Source organism: Pezoporus occidentalis, unplaced genomic scaffold (assembly GCF_034315485.1).
Source record: "Pezoporus occidentalis ecotype Australia unplaced genomic scaffold, CSIRO_AGI_Poc_V1 ctg236, whole genome shotgun sequence".
Classification (NCBI taxonomy): Eukaryota; Metazoa; Chordata; class Aves; order Psittaciformes; family Psittacidae; genus Pezoporus; species Pezoporus occidentalis.
Genome location: NW_026914244.1, coordinates 636948 through 652331, shown reverse-complemented (window position 1 = coordinate 652331; position 15384 = coordinate 636948). Strand labels below are relative to the sequence as shown.

Here is a 15384-nt window from a genome sequence, read left to right as displayed (position 1 = left end):
TGAGAAACAACAGCTTCAGAGAAAAGGAGGAATTTTGCTTGGCATTCCGGTATGTTAATACTTATGCCTCAGCACACACCTTCTAAAATATTTATTTGGGTGTTTCAGTTATTTAACAGGGAGATCAAAAATGCATTACCAGACAATGTAACCAAAGTGAATTTAAGTGAAGGAATGGTGTACAGGGAATAAAACTATAATTATGGGGATTGTGAACAGCAAAATAGTGTCTGATTAAATTTGTTTAGTTAATTACCATGGAGGGGGTTTGGTTTTCTAGCATTTTCTTCCACAGAGTGGAAGGCCTTTACAGAAGACTCAAGAATCATTTGTCCCATTTTACTGAGACAAATGAAGGGAACTGCAGCGTAACAGATTAACTCTTTACACCCTTTAGTTTTCAGTCTCTGAAACTACATCTCTGTTTCTAAATAAAATCATACCATGAGGTGGACCTTGGCCCTGAGACCGTGTAGGTGTGAAATCGACCTTGCTGATCATTGGATATCTCTTGAGCCCCAAGAAAGTGCTACTTGTGACTTAGCCTCTCTAAGGCAGTTTCTGTAATAGCAAATGGGCTCAGTTGCAGTGCAGCAGGGAGGTGCTTCAGCAGCATGAAAGCCTGCAGAGATCAGGAAGTGCTGAGCCTAGTGGCACCTCATCTATGTGTCCTGTAAGTGAGTGGCAACGACTGAGAGAACTGTGCTACCTTTTGCTGCCTGGCCACTGTCTTTCCCTAAGAGTTTAAAGGTAGTGTTGGACTCTGGAGTCTGACCAGCACAGCTTCATAAAATAGTTTGAGTTGGCAGGGATCTTCAAAGGTTGAGGTTGTCTATTTCCAACCCCGCTGCAGGGACATCTTGAACTAGGTCAGAATGCCCAGAACTGCATCCATCCATCAGCACCAAAGCTGCCTCCTTGTGGACCTGAGAGAACAGGGGTAGCTCCAGGTGCCTTGTCTCTCCTGAGATTTTGCTATGGGCTGGTTAGCACTCCTGCATGCTCTGTTTTTTTCCTATAGATGTATTCAGTCAGGTTTTGCATTTGCCTGGAGGAATTCTGTATCTGTGGGGTTAAGCAGAGTGTCCTGTTCAGAGTCACCCTATTTCAGTACTAATAATCAAGGGATTTTAATCAGAGTTAATCAAATGGCCGTATTTATGTAGATTTGTTTCCTGTCATTTAGGCAGTGGTGATTCACATTCGCTTTATGCTGGCAAACATTAATACTGCCTGTAGAAAAAGTGGCTCTGCCCTTTTCATGCCCTGGCTGTTTGCTTCTGGCCCTCTGCCATCTTCTTCCTGCAGCTTATGCAAACATTTGCGTAGTGATCCAGTTCAGAGATGTGATGGATGCTGAAACTAACCTCCCAAACTGAAAAAAGCTGGAGTTTAACCTGGGTTGATGCTTTGTTCTGCTTCAGTGTTCATGGTAGTGCAGAGATTAGAGCAGTCTGGGGGCAAGAGTAGAGTGGTTTGGGGCACAAGGGAGGGTGCGACTGCTTCTCTGGGAGGGGATGCCAGTTATATAGCTTTAAAATGAGAGTGCAAAGTGGAGATTGAACCCATCAAATTGCAAATTGTCCATTAGAGTTGGTCTTCAATTCGGATTTTCTTCTCTGTGACCTGTTCTGCAGGGGTGAGGGGAAGTGTGAAATGCATGGAGCATTGGGATTATACCCCCCCCATCTTCAGTTCTGTCTGTAATGAGTTTTGGTTTTAATATTGCTATAATGAGAAAAGGCAATGCTTGATCTTCTCCAGCTTTTTAATTTAGTAAGTTGGTGAGCTGGTTGTTGAGCTGATACACATAATCCCAAACAAAGCCACAGAATCCAAGTGTTGGGAGCTCTGACATGTTTTACATTGATGGAAATCCATTTCCTGAATAGTTTTTCTTCAGAGTTAATGATTAAATACCTCTTTGTAACAGCTGCTGTTATTCTGTCACCAAACTTTTCTCACAGCCTGGTTAATGGCATTACTCAGCCCATAACAATGCTGACTCTGTATCCAAGAGATTCCCACAGGTACATGTTGAACTCACCTGACAATAGCAGTCTGGAGGACTTCTCCCTGCAGGCAACAGGACTGTTATTGTGCAAATGAATGTTTATATAAAAATAGGTTGTTCTTACCATGACAAGGAGCCAGTGACCCTTGAATTTGAAACCTTGCTCCCAGACCTTGGACAGGATATTGGATGTGTGTGCCTCAGCTGTATTTTAGAGGGAGGAGAACTAATAGCTATTGTGATTAGTCTGAAATAGTCTGAAATGGCCACTTGTGCAAGACCCTAGGTTACATTCACATGGTAACATACCCAGATTCTCACTGGTCAGGAAGGAAGGATTGCACCCTTTAATGTCCATTGTTGTGATTTTCCTACCAAAAGTTAGTCCAAGTCTGCATGTCCTTCTGTCTGACCCTATGGAGCCATAGAATGGTTTGGGTTGGAAGGGACCTTAAAGCTCATCCAGTTCCAACCCCTGCCATGGGCAGGGACACTTTCCACTAGAGCAGGTTGCTCCAAGCCCCATCCAACTTGACCTTGAACACTGCCAGGGATGGGGCAGCCACAGCTTCTCTGGGCACCCTGTGCCAGCGCCTCAGCACCCTCACAGGCAAGAACTTCTGCCTAAAGAAGTTAGAAGATGTTATTTTTGCCCATTGCAGAACCCAGGGGAGTCTTGGCCTCAGCTGCAGCGCTGTTCTGCTCCTGCCAGAGAAGCCCTGGAGAAAAATGGGATCTCTGTGTGGAGCTGTTTGCTTATGGTAGTTGGCTGGTATATATTAACTATTGGGATTGCTCCAGGCACACTGGACAAACACACCTGCACGTGCTGTATTTGCTGGGGGATATAATAGGGATGGGACTTTATATGGGACAGATCTTTTAAAATAGAGTTTTGTGTATGTATGTATATCATTGTGTTCCATATTTGCCAGTATGAAGCGAGATAGGAGGGTTTGTTACTTTGCATGGTCAACAAAAGTGCATGTAGCCAAAACTGAAAATTTTAAAGTATGATCTTTGTAGTGGGCAAGTGCATTGTGTATCTGATAATACATCTATGTTTAATGAAGATTCCTCAGCCAGTGTGTTTCAGTATCGGTGATATTCATAGAATCATAGAATGGTTTGGGTTGGAAAGGATCTTAAGCTCATCTAGTTCCAACCTTCCAACCCCCCTGCCATGGGTAGGGACGTCTCACACTAGACCATGTCACCCAAGGCTCTGTCCAACCAGGCCTAGAACACTGGAGAGGGTGGAGCGTTTAGCACTTCTTTGGGCAGCCCGTGCCAGTGCCTCACGACCCTCACAGTAAAAAACTTCTTCCTTATATCTAACCTGAACGTTCCCTGTTTCAGTTTAAACCCATCACCCCTTGTCCCATCACTACAGTCCCTGATGAAGAGACCCTCCCTGGCATCCATGTAGGCTCTTCAGTAAGTCTCAAGTTTATAATATTTAAGATAGCTGAAAATTTAAACATCTATATTTAATAAATTCTTTCCAGATGGTGTTTAACAACCATAAGTCTCGAAAAACCTGATCAGTCTCTTGCTGCTGTTGCTTTTTTCCCTGTCTGTGTCCATTTCCACTCACTGCAGCTCGCCATTCCCATAGAGAGAGAGAGCGAGCTCTGGGAGCTGAATTTCTCGCCTTTTCATTACCTGTGCACTGTTGTAATTCCAGTCTTTTATAAGGCTTTTTGTGTCTTTTCTGTTTTAAAGAAAAAGGCAGTTAGATGGTCACGCTACTTGCCCATGGTTTCTTTTAATTTATTCATAGGCTGTTTTAAACTCTTCTTAATGGTTGATACGAAATTCCTGCAGATTTAATGAAAATTGCCAGCTGGATAGAGGAAAAAACAACCCCAGAACAGCTAAAAATAGCATGTGTGAAGGAAGGCAGCAGTCTGAGCTCAACTTATGTCATCTGTTTGCCTGAGAAACATAACCTGGTAATAGTCATAGAGGCAGAGTAAACATCCCAGTGCTCCTGCAGAGCTAAAGAGCAAGGTGCTAAGGGAAAAGTACCATAATAAGGGTAAGCATAAATCCATCCTTTCCTTCTTTCATCTGCCAGCTGTTTTATGGCCTTCCTGTGTCAGAAGTGGTGTTTAACCAGCCAGAGCTCTGTTCAGCTGGGGTTAGGATGTGCAGGGTTCAGGGAGGGAGATTGCCCAGCAGAGCTGAAGATATGGGAGTTGAAAATACAGGCAGAGGATGTGAGGTGGAGCAAAGAGTGTTGTGGTGGTTATTTCCATTGTCAGTTTACTTTCAAGATCACTGGAAATCTGTTTTTATTCAGTGACAGATGGACTTCTCTTCACTCAGCACTTCTCTATAGCAAGAGCAGCCACTGAAGCAGCACATTGTTATAAAACACAGTCAGCTTAACTGTGGGAAGCCTACTATCTGTTATGTTTTTAAGAAACTGAAATGAGACATCCCAGACAATCCTTTCATCAAACACTCCTCTGTATTTTAGCTGTGTAATATCCTTTTCAACCAATGAATCGCCAGCTGGGAGTTAGGATCCTGGGGTGCTCTGCTTTCTTTGGCTATACAAGCTGTCCTGGGTACAGCAGTAGCAGTCATTTTTCTCCCTTAGTAGCTGGTGCAGTGCTGTGGTTTTGACTTTCTGCTTGGGAACAGTGCTGATAACGCCGATGATTTTAGTTCCTGCTCAGTAATGTTTACTCTGACCAAGGGCTTTCTGAGTCTCATGCTCTGCCAGGGAGGAGGGGAAGCCAGGAGGAAGCACAGACAGGACACCTGACCCAAACTAGCCAAAGAGGTGTTCCATACCACAGCACGTCATGCCCAGTATATAAACTGGGGGCAGTTACCCATAAGGGCTAGATTACTGCTTGGGTCAGGCTGGGTATCGGTTGGTGGGTGGTGAGGTGTTGTATTCTCTTCCCTTGTTATTTCCCTTATTATTATTATTGGTGGTAGCAGTAGTGGTTTGTGTTATACCTTAGTTACTGCACTGTTCTTATCTCAACCCGTGGGAGTTACATTCTTTTGATTCTCCTCCCCATCCCTCCAGGAGTGAGCGAATGGCGGTGTGGTTCTGGGGTGCTGGCTTGGTTTAAACCACGATACAAGCCTAGGTAAGCCAGGCAACCTACCTGACTTCTTCCGAGGCAGTTGTTTTGGTTGTTGATAGTCCAGTCTTTGGAAGATCACTGAGAGAAAACTGAAACAGTTCCTCAGAGGTAGCAACTTCACTCTGAGAGCTGTGGCAGTTAACAGATGGTATCTTCCATTTCCATGCAACTTCAGAGCCGGCCAGACCCCGTCTCAGGGGAGGTGTGTTGCCTACAGGGGGCACGGATCAGGGATGTGGCAGAGAGGTTGCCTGCTCTAGTAAGTCCCAGGGAGTAGCCTGGGGAACATAAAGAGGGACTACAGAGCCCTGGGAGAGGTGGTTAGGGGCTCTGGAGCTCAGATAGTCTTTTCATCAATTTTCCAGAATACAGGGGAGGACCTAAAAAAAGCTAGGAGGATTGGCCAGGTTAATAAATGGTTAAAAGGGTGGTGTCATAGTCAGGGGTTTGGGTGTCTTGAACACGGGACCCAAGTTTGTAGGCCAGGTCTAGTGGGGGCTGGTGGAGCTGGTCTGATAAAGAAGGGAAAGAGCAGTTTTGGTAGGAGGCTTGCCAGGCTGGTCAAGGAGGCTTTAAAGTAGATGTGTTGGGGGAGGGGGGCATCATTCCATCCCAACACACCCAGTCAGTTGCCAGAACCTATAATAAATGCTTGGAGCAATGTAGAGATATCCCAGCTGCTCCAGCCAATGAGCCGGCTTCAGTTGGAGCTCAGCTCCAATGCCTCTATACAAATGCCTGTAGCATGGGGAAGAAACAAGAGGAATTAGAGATGTGTGCATGTCTACAGGGTATGATATAATAGGCATCACAGAAACATGGTGGGATGGCTCCTATGACTGGTGGTTACAGGCTCTTTAGAAAAGACAGGCCTGGCAGGCGGGGAGGGGGAGTTGCCCTTTATGTTAGGCATAGGCTGGAGAGTATGGAACTCTGTCTGGGGACAGGTGAGCAGTCCACAGAGAGTTTGTGGGTCAGGGTTAAAGGGAATATAGCTATGGGAGACATTACTGTGGGGATCTGTTACAGACCGCCTGATCAAGGAGAACCTGCGGATGAAGCACTCCATAGACAGATAGGAAAAGCCTCACGCTCGCAGGCCCTTGTTCTCATGGGTGACTTCAACAACCCTGACATCTGTTGGAAGGACGGTACGGCCCGGCACAAGCAGTCCAGGAGGTTCCTCGATTGTGTAGAAGACAACTTCCTTCTTCAAGTAATAGAGGAGCCGACAAGGAGAGGTGCCATGCTGGACCTCGTGCTCACCAACAGGGAAGGGCTCGTTGGAAATGTGACTCTCCAGGGCAGCCTTGGATGCAGCAATCATGAGATGCTCGAATTTGAGATCCTCAGGACAGTGAGAAGAGCGTGCAGCAAGCTCACTGCCCTGGACTTCAAAGAGCAGACTTTGGCCTCTTCAGGAACCTGCTTAGTAAGGTTCCATGGGATACAGCCCTAGAGGGCAGGGGGGCCCAAGACTGTTGGTTGATATTCAAGGATCACCTGCTACAAGCTCAGGAGTGTTGCATCCCAACCAGAAGGAAGTGCAGCAGGAGGACCAGGAGACCTCCTTGGATGGATAAGGAGCTCCTGAGGAAAATTCAAATGAAAAAAAGGGGCTTATAATAAGTGGAAGCAAGGGCAGGTGGCATGGGAAGAGTACAGGGATGTTGTCCGGGAAGCTAGGGACCAGGTTAGGAAAGCTAAGGCCCAGTTGGAATTAAACTTGGCTAGGGGTATTAAGGATAACAGGAAGGGATTCTACAGGTACATAGCAAATAAAAAACAGACAAGGGAGAATGTAGGCCCCCTCAGGAAGCTCTTGGGAGAACTGGCTACACAGGGTTTGGAGAAGGCTGAGGTTCTGAAGGACTTCTTTGCCTCGGTCTTCACTGGCAAAGGCTCTGACCAAACCACCCAAGTCTTGGAAGGCAGATGCAGGGACTGTGAGAATGAAGACCCTGCGCCCACTGTAGGAGAGGAACTGGTCTGAGACCATCTTAAAAACCTGAACGTGCACAAGTCCATGGGTCCTGATGAGATCCATCCGTGGGTCCTGAAGGAGCTGGCAAATGAAGTTGTGAAGCCGCTGGCCATCATATTTGAGAAATCATGGCAGTCAGGTGAAGTTCCCGATGACTGGAAAAAGGGAAATATAACCCCCATTTTCAGGAAGGGGAAAATGGATGACCCAGGGAATTACAGAGCAGTCAGTCTCACCTCTGTGCCTGGCAAAATCTTGGAGCAGATTCTCCTGGAAGGCATGCTAAGGCACATGAAAATCAACAAGGTGCTTGGTGACAGCCAGCATGGCTTCTCTAAGGGGAAATCCTGCCTGACCAATTTGGTGGCCTTCTATGATGGGGCTACAGAACTGATGGACAGGGGTAGAGCAGTTGATGTCATCTACCTGGACTTGTGTAAAGCGTTCGACACTGTCCCACACGACATCCTTGTCTCTAAATTGGAGAGACATCAATTTGATGGATGGACCACTCGGTGGATAAAGAACTGGCTGGATGGCCGCACACAAAGAGTTGTGGTCAATGGCTCAATGTCCGGCTGGAGACCAGTAACGAGTGGTGTCCCTCAGGGATCGGTGTTGGGACCGGTCTTGTTCAACATCTTCGTCGCTGACATGGACAGTGGGATTGAGTGCGCCCTCAGCAAGTTTGCCGATGACACCAAGCTGTGTGGTTCGGTTGATACCCCAGAGGGAAGGAATGCCATCCAGAGGGACCTTGACACGCTTGTGAGGTGGGCTGATGCCAGCCTCATGAAGTTTAACCATGCCAAGTGCAAGGTCCTACACCTGGGTGGGAGCAATCCCAGGCACAGCTACAGGTTGGGCAGAGAAGAGATTCAGAGCAGCCCTGTGGAGAAGGACTTGTGGGTGTTGGTTGATGAGGAAATAAACATGAGCTGGCTTCAGTGTGTGCTTGCAGCCCAGAAAGCCAACCGTATCCTGGGCTGCATCAAAAGGAGCGTGACCAGCAGGTCGAAGGAGGTGATCCTGCCCCTCTACTCTGCTCTTGTGAGACCTCACCTGGAGTATTGTGTGCAGTTCTGGTGTCCTCAACATAAAAAGGACATGGAACTGTTGGAACAAGTCCAGAGAAGAGGCCACAAGGATGATCAGGGGACTGGAGCACCTCCTGTATGAAGACAGGCTGAGAAAGTTGGGGCTGTTCAGCCTGGAGAAGAGAAGGCTGCGTGGAGACCTCATAGCAGCCTTCCAGTATCTGAAGGGGGCCTATAGAGATGCTGGGGAGGGACTCTTCCTTAGGGACTGTAGTGATAGGACAAGGGGTAAAAGGTTAAAACTTAAACAGGGGAAGTTTAGATTGGATATAAGAAGGAAATTCTTTCCTGTAAGGGTGGTGAGGCACTGGAATGGGTTGCCCAGGGAGGTTGTGAATGCTCCATCCCTGGCAGCTTTCAAGACCAGGTTGGACGAGGCCTTGAGTGATACGATTTAGTGTAAGGTGTCCCTGCCCATGGCAGGGGGGGTTGGAACTGGATGATCTTAAGGTCCTTTCCGACCCTAGTTATTCTATGATTCTATTCTATTACCCTAAGGTGCCTGTAGGTTTTGGGAGACATGCTTGAACTCTGCTCTCCTGCAGGATCTGCCCTACACTGGCACCTGCACTGATTTAGTTTCTGAGGTTGCTCTGTTATCTTTAAGAAAAGCATTTTGATGACCTGCTTTTCTGTAGCAATCTTTTCTTTCAGGTTAGATACCAGGAAGAAGTTCTTCACTGTGAAGGCGTTGAGGCACTGGCACATATTGCCCAGAGAAGCTGTGGCTGCCCTATCCCTGGCAGTGTTCAAGGCCAGGTTGTACAGGGCTTGGAGCAACCTACTCTAGTGGAAGGTGTCCCTGCCTGTGGCAGGGGATTGGAACTGGATGCACTTTAAGGTCCCTTCCGACCAAAATCATTCTATGATTCTGTGAGCACTGGTGGGACACGAGCTCTGTTAATTTTGCTGCTATAGATGCAGTCTGTCATTATCCATTCCCTGGTTACTTTTGGATTATTCCTTCTAAGTCTGTATTCCAGAAAATGAGGTGACTTCCAACCCTACCTGCTCTATGATTCTATCATTTCTGAGTAGTTTTTGCATGACAAACCACTTGCCAACACATTGGGAAGTTTTTTTTTTTCCTAATTAGAATCATAGAATAGTTAGGCTCTTTGTGCTGTTTAACTGCAGTTTACTGCTCTCTGTTGAATCCATTGCCCTGGAATCTACTGTGCACTCAGATCGCTTTAGGGAGGGACAAACCATGTGATGGTCTTAATGTCTTTTTCCTCTCACCGCTCTTAAATGCTATTAAATACCTCTCATGCTCTTAAACACTGTGTATTGACCTACTATAGTTTGACTTCATGTGATTTAGCATTGGTAGATAAATAAGGTAAATAAGGTGTTTATGCTTTTTATTGACTTAAGGTGCTTTGGAGAGTGGCATTAATTTACAGTTCAGTGAAGAGTAAGAGAATGAAATACTCCCTCAAGAGTTTTCTGTTGTAAATAGGGATGCACATTAAGCTGCTGCGAACTGGAATGCTTTCAGATGTTTGAATGCACTGCATTTGTCTTCATTAGTAATTATAGCTGAGGGTGATAACACTGCTGCAATTGGCCTTCATCAGAAATCCTCACGGTAAGACTTGATGGTGTGGGTGTGTGATGTACTTTGGAAATGCTTGGCCTTGATCTCAAGCTTTAGGTCTGCCTCACCACTGGCCATCCTCTGGTGTGAATACTGGCTCCATCCTACGGTCACCTTAGACTGCTGACTGAGAGCAGTAGCCTTTCATGCCTGCTTTGTAATCGCTGTGCTGTAAATGACCAGCGAAGAGGCATGAGTAATCTGCTTGTGATATTTAGTTGGCTCAAGCTACATCATTAAACACGGTGGTAAAAAAAAAAGTTCTTAGTCGCCACTGTTGTTTGTATTTACTTTGGGGGATCTGCCTCTGAGACCATTCTAGAAGACATGTATCTGGGGTTCTCAGTACAGTCACCTCATATGTGTGACATGGTAAAGTCAGTTCACCCTTCTGTGCTTTACTTCTGCTTTAATGTCTTTTGTTAATGTGGGTACTGCAAAGTTTATGATGGTCTTTTAAATTTTTGCAGTATAAGTTTTCACCCATTTTCCCATAGAATAATAATTTTCATTTTCTGGAGAAACGTTTAATTTGTGCAACGTTTTTTGCTGCTGTAGTTGGAAAAACCCAGATTGGAAAATATTCTGCTGTTCTTACTGTGAGACCTCTGAATGCAACTGTCCCTACTTTGGAAAAACATTACTTTCATTTTAGCCTGATCTATACCACAGATTAACAAGGTTTGCAAAATCTGTATTTGAGCATGTATAGTAGATGTATTATGGTAGTGTTGATACTGAAGGATATTGTGTGAGCAGCAAACCACCAAGCAGCCTCTACACCTTTCTGATTCCATGTAGGATTCAGTTTTTTGCTTGATTCTGTTATTTGAATACACTGTCTTTCACTGAAGCCTTACCTGTGCAGTTTCTTGATGTACAGGATGATGTTTAGCACCTGTATTGATCTCCTGAAATGTCTTTTTGCACTGGGAGAGGTAAGCTTGAAAGCCAGAGCTTTAAGCACAGTTTGCTACAGTTCTATTTAGCAGAGAACCTGTTGGGGTTTTCCAGGTCCTTTGGGGGATTGGATGGACCTGGGATGAAAGGTCATCTTCCCTTCTATTACTCTTTCTTCCTTCCCCTGTCCTCCTTCCTCTTCTGTAGTAATTTGGTAGGCAGATTTGTTTCCATTATCCTCTGATACCCACATAAATTACGGAAGGAAATAAAAGGATGAAACATAAAACTTTGTTATTAAATGCGTGTTACTTCCAAGAAAATTAAACTTGTAACTGGCTAATGTTTAAGACTTTAGCTTACCTTTTCCTCTTTCTTCTTTGTATTGGCAGGCTGAAGAACTTGACCATGCCTCGTAGCCCAACATCAAGTGAAGATGAAATGGCACAAAGCTTTTCCGACTATTCTGTTGAATCTGAATCCGACAGCTCCAAAGAAGAAACCATTTATGACACAATTAGAGCAACTGCAGAGAAGCCAAGCAGCAGAATGGAAGACAGTCAGAGCAACACGTTAGTGATTCGAATTATAATACCTGATCTGCAGCAAACGGTAAATCATATTGCATTACAAATAAAATGAAGCTGAAGTTTTGCTGGCTTCAGTCTGCAGTAAATCTGTTCTGTTCTCTTACAATTTTGATATATTACAGGCAAAATTTATGTCATGTTTTCTTTTAATGTCTACATTTTGTACCCTGGTGGTACATCTGACTAATAGGCTAAACTGAAGACACCATCGCACCCAAGAGAGTGTATGTAGTATGTTAACTTGATGAAAGCTGTGATCATAACCCAAAATACCTGTCTGATCTGCAGTCAGAGGTGTTTGGGTAGAAGAAAGAGGATTAGAAAACTAAAATCTCATCAGCAGATGAAGATTGAACCCCAAAATCATGTTATCTCTACAAAAGCTTCGTATCTACATAATCCCACTGTTTTCTCTAATTTCTCTTTTCATGAGGTAGTTTGTGGTGTGGTGCTAGACTGGGGTCTAGCAGGAGGTCATCAAATTCTCTGTCGTGTTTGTTGCCTTTTTCTGTTATCCTCCATAACAAGATATCCTTCTTAAGTAGCTGGTGTCTTTCAGAGTTTAAAGATGAGGAAAGAGAAGTACAAATCACTCTTTCCTTCCTCCTTTGCTGCTGTGCCTTTACTACATGGTGTTGTTTCTCAGACTTCAACCCAGAGAAATCAGCACACTCAGTTTGGAGGAAGAACAAAGCTTCTGATTGGTTTTTACAATGACATGAAATCACCATTTTATTCTCTCCCTCTTCCTCACCACTTAAACTGGGAACATCTCAGAGAGGATAAAATGAACCTTTTGTGGTGAACCAATAGCTGTTTCTCACATCCCTAAGTCTGCTGGATGAAAATAGGGACTTTTCAACAAAAGACAATCTCTCTTATCTTACAGAAATAATTGAACAGACACTTCATTTGTTAAAAAATGTCTCATTAATTGAGTAATTGTATTTCTTTTGTGGCTGAATTTGTAAAGTTCAGTGTCTGGAATGTTAGGAGCATGAGGTTGCAGAACTTTGCTATTGTAATTCTGTAAGCAAAAGAATCATTGTCTTCTGCAAATGCTACAACAAGAGTAAGAGTCTCATCACAGAGAAAATCTTGGGAGTTACTGATTCTGTCTAGAACCACAAGTGTTTGATTAATTTCCTAAACTGTCCTGAGCTTCCCTGAATGCTGTTGTTGGGTTTTTCAGTTGATGGTAGTCTGAAGGCATCAGCCTTTTTCATTGCAAAGATGATTATACAACACATTCTTTTAATGAATGTGTGCTACATACATCACTCTGTGCTGACATTTAAGATCTACATCATACTGTGCTGCCACTGAAGATCTATCTCAGATGAAATTATTCCTTTCTTTTTAATTAAGTTCATTTATAGAGTGATAGAGATGGGCTGTCTGCAGGCTGACAGGGAAAAGCTGTTTTGACAGCGTGGCCTCAGGTGTGGTTGTAGAGCTCTTCTTTTAAAGCCCAATCTACACAGTGCTGCAGAAATTCAGGGGAGTGGGTGTCAGAGCTGGGAGCTTTCTCTCTTAAACTTGTACTTGAAATCTTTTAGATAAGGATTGCTGCTGAAATGCCAGTATCACTCCATTAGTTGATATGGAATGATACTAACCTCTGTGAAGAGGAAGTAGTGTGGGACCTGAGCTGGCCAAAAAAGCTGCAGAGGGCAGAGCAGGACTGAGGCTGCTGTGAGCCACACATGGGGGTTGTATTAAATCTTGGCTGAAGCAGTCATCAGCTTGGGTCTTCCATTTCAGTAGTGATTGAAATACTAAAATCCACTGTTATACATCTTAAATTTAAAGGATTTTGCCTGTAGTGTACTCTCTGTCAAGACAAGCACTGATTGGCTGTGGTTAGGAAGTTATTGATGATCCTACCAGCTTGCTATGTCTTCAACTGTGTTCAGTGCTTAATGAATAGATCCAATAAAATGGAAAGATTAACTTGACTTGGTAGGTTTAGTCTGCTGTTAGAAACAGGGAGGCAGTAGCCTCCTGAAGCCCTCTTATTTCATTACTCTATTTCTTAGACCAGTACTAAGTTATTTATTGACGCTATTGAAACAGTTCTTATTTTTAAATCTAATTTTGTGCAGGAAATGAAATGAATCAAAAAGTATTTTTGGTTTTGTGTTTCATTTGATCATTTTTATTGCTTTACCTTCTGTACTTTTTTTCCTTCTTAATAAACTCACAATGAAAAGTAACTCAATCATTTTAAACAGTTCTAGAGCAGATGATCCATTTCTGATTTAATTTATCAGCCCACAGGCTCTTGTACAGATAAGTGAAAGCTGGGTTCAGGTTTGCAGACAGGGAAACCAAGAGCTTAACTGTAGAATAGTAAAGTTTGGAGATGATCATAGTTCATGAGCTGTGGTATAGCTACAAGCTAAATCCAACACACACCCCATTTGCTGTATAATTATAATTGATTTAACAGAAGAGATATTTAAAATTAGTCTGTTTAATCAGAGGAGCGTGAAATAACAATATAATGTTATGTTTTTATTCTTCATTGTTTTACAGAAAGTATGATTAAGCAGATATTTGCTTAAAAGGAGTAGTTTAGGGTTTTAGATGCTCAGCCCATGGGGAAGCATTAAACAGCTCGCTAAACCCAGTAGGAATAAAAGTTTGCTCCTCTGCAGTGATTGGTGTAAATCACCTTTATTTAATTGCAGGTATGTAATAAGCACCGAGTATCATAAGTAGGATGTGCTAATATGGAATCATAGAATAGTTAGGGTTGGAAAGGATCTTATGCTCATCCAGTTCCAACCCCCCCTGCCATAGGTGGGGACACCTCACACTAGCCCATGTAGCCCAAGGCTCTGTCCAGCCTGGCCTTGAACACTTCCAGGGATGGAGCATTTACCACTTCTTTTGGTGACCTGCGCCAGTGCCTCACCACCCTCACAGTAAAGAACTTCTTCCTTGTATCCAACCTGCACTTCCCCTGTTTCAGTTTGAACCCATTACCCCTTGTCCTATCACTGCAGTCCCTGATGAAGAGTCCCTCTGCAGTATCCTTGTAGGCCCCCTTCAGATACTGGAAGCTGCTCTGAGGTTTTGACGCAGCCTTCTCTTCTCCAGCCTGAACAGCCCCAACTTTCTCAGCCTGTCTTCATACAGAGGTGCTTCAGCCCCTGATCATCCTCGTGGCCTCCTCTGGGCTTGCTCCAGCACTGCACACAAAACAAGCAACTTGCTCCATTGTTTTTGTCATGATACCAAACTTGTTTGCATTTTCCAGTTTTTGGTTGTCACGTCTTTAATATCAACATCTTCTATTGAAGGGCATAACTTGTATTTTGCTATTCTGACAATCACATTTTGGAAGCAGCTGTGCAAACCATCTGTCATGGTTCTTCTCTTGCAGTGCAGTTCTGTACGATTGACAGTTTTGTGTGTCTGGTGAAACAGATGTGTTGATTGGTAGGTTTTGAATAGGTAAATGTTATTCCTCAGCATTTCTGTATCATGAACATTCTTCCCATTGAGTTAATATCTACCCTTTAGCTGGAGCAGGTGAGCTATTTTTGCCCTTGCTTCTAGGCATACAGTCATGGAATTATAGAATCCCAGGTTGCAAGGAACCTCAAGGATCATCTGGTCCAACCTGGCAGTCCTTCTGTTGTGCATAGTGACTTAATCTCACCAGTGTGAAGGGGTGCAAGGTTGTAACTGTCTGTGTCTCTCGTGGTCCAGAGAGCTTTAATATCAAACCCAAAAGTCTCACGTTTCAGCACCCAGTGTTGATGCACTATCTTGCTTCCAGACTTAGATTTTGAGTGGCCTAGTGTGTTTCTTACAGGGTTCTTGAGCCAATCAGGGCTTCTTCAGTGGTTCTTGTTAGAAAGAATGTGTATGTAGCTGGCCTTTAAGGCACTATCACATTTAATTTGGTCTTGGGATGCACCAAGAAGGTGGAAAGAACAGGTCTCATGTCTTTCAATGCAAAATAAGTTTCATATGTGCCAATGTCAGACCTGTGGAAAGCAAAGTATTTCTGAATGTATATATTGCATATTACTGATGCAATGTGCATAAACACTGTAGAAAGATTTATTTTCCATT

General features: G+C 44.0%; 1 protein-coding gene across 4 annotated transcripts in view; it reads left to right on the top strand.

The window, feature by feature from the left end:
• SHANK2 (SH3 and multiple ankyrin repeat domains 2) overlaps positions 1 to 15384 on the top strand; it is a 358561-nt gene that overhangs the window by 34137 nt on the left and 309040 nt on the right. For all 4 annotated transcript variants that reach the window (XM_062621925.1, XM_062621926.1, XM_062621924.1 and 1 more), the window contains one exon: positions 11098 to 11317. In XM_062621925.1, the coding sequence (XP_062477909.1) occupies positions 11114 to 11317 (204 nt within the window). In that variant the 5' untranslated portion in view covers positions 11098 to 11113. The remainder of the gene's footprint in view (positions 1 to 11097; positions 11318 to 15384) is intronic.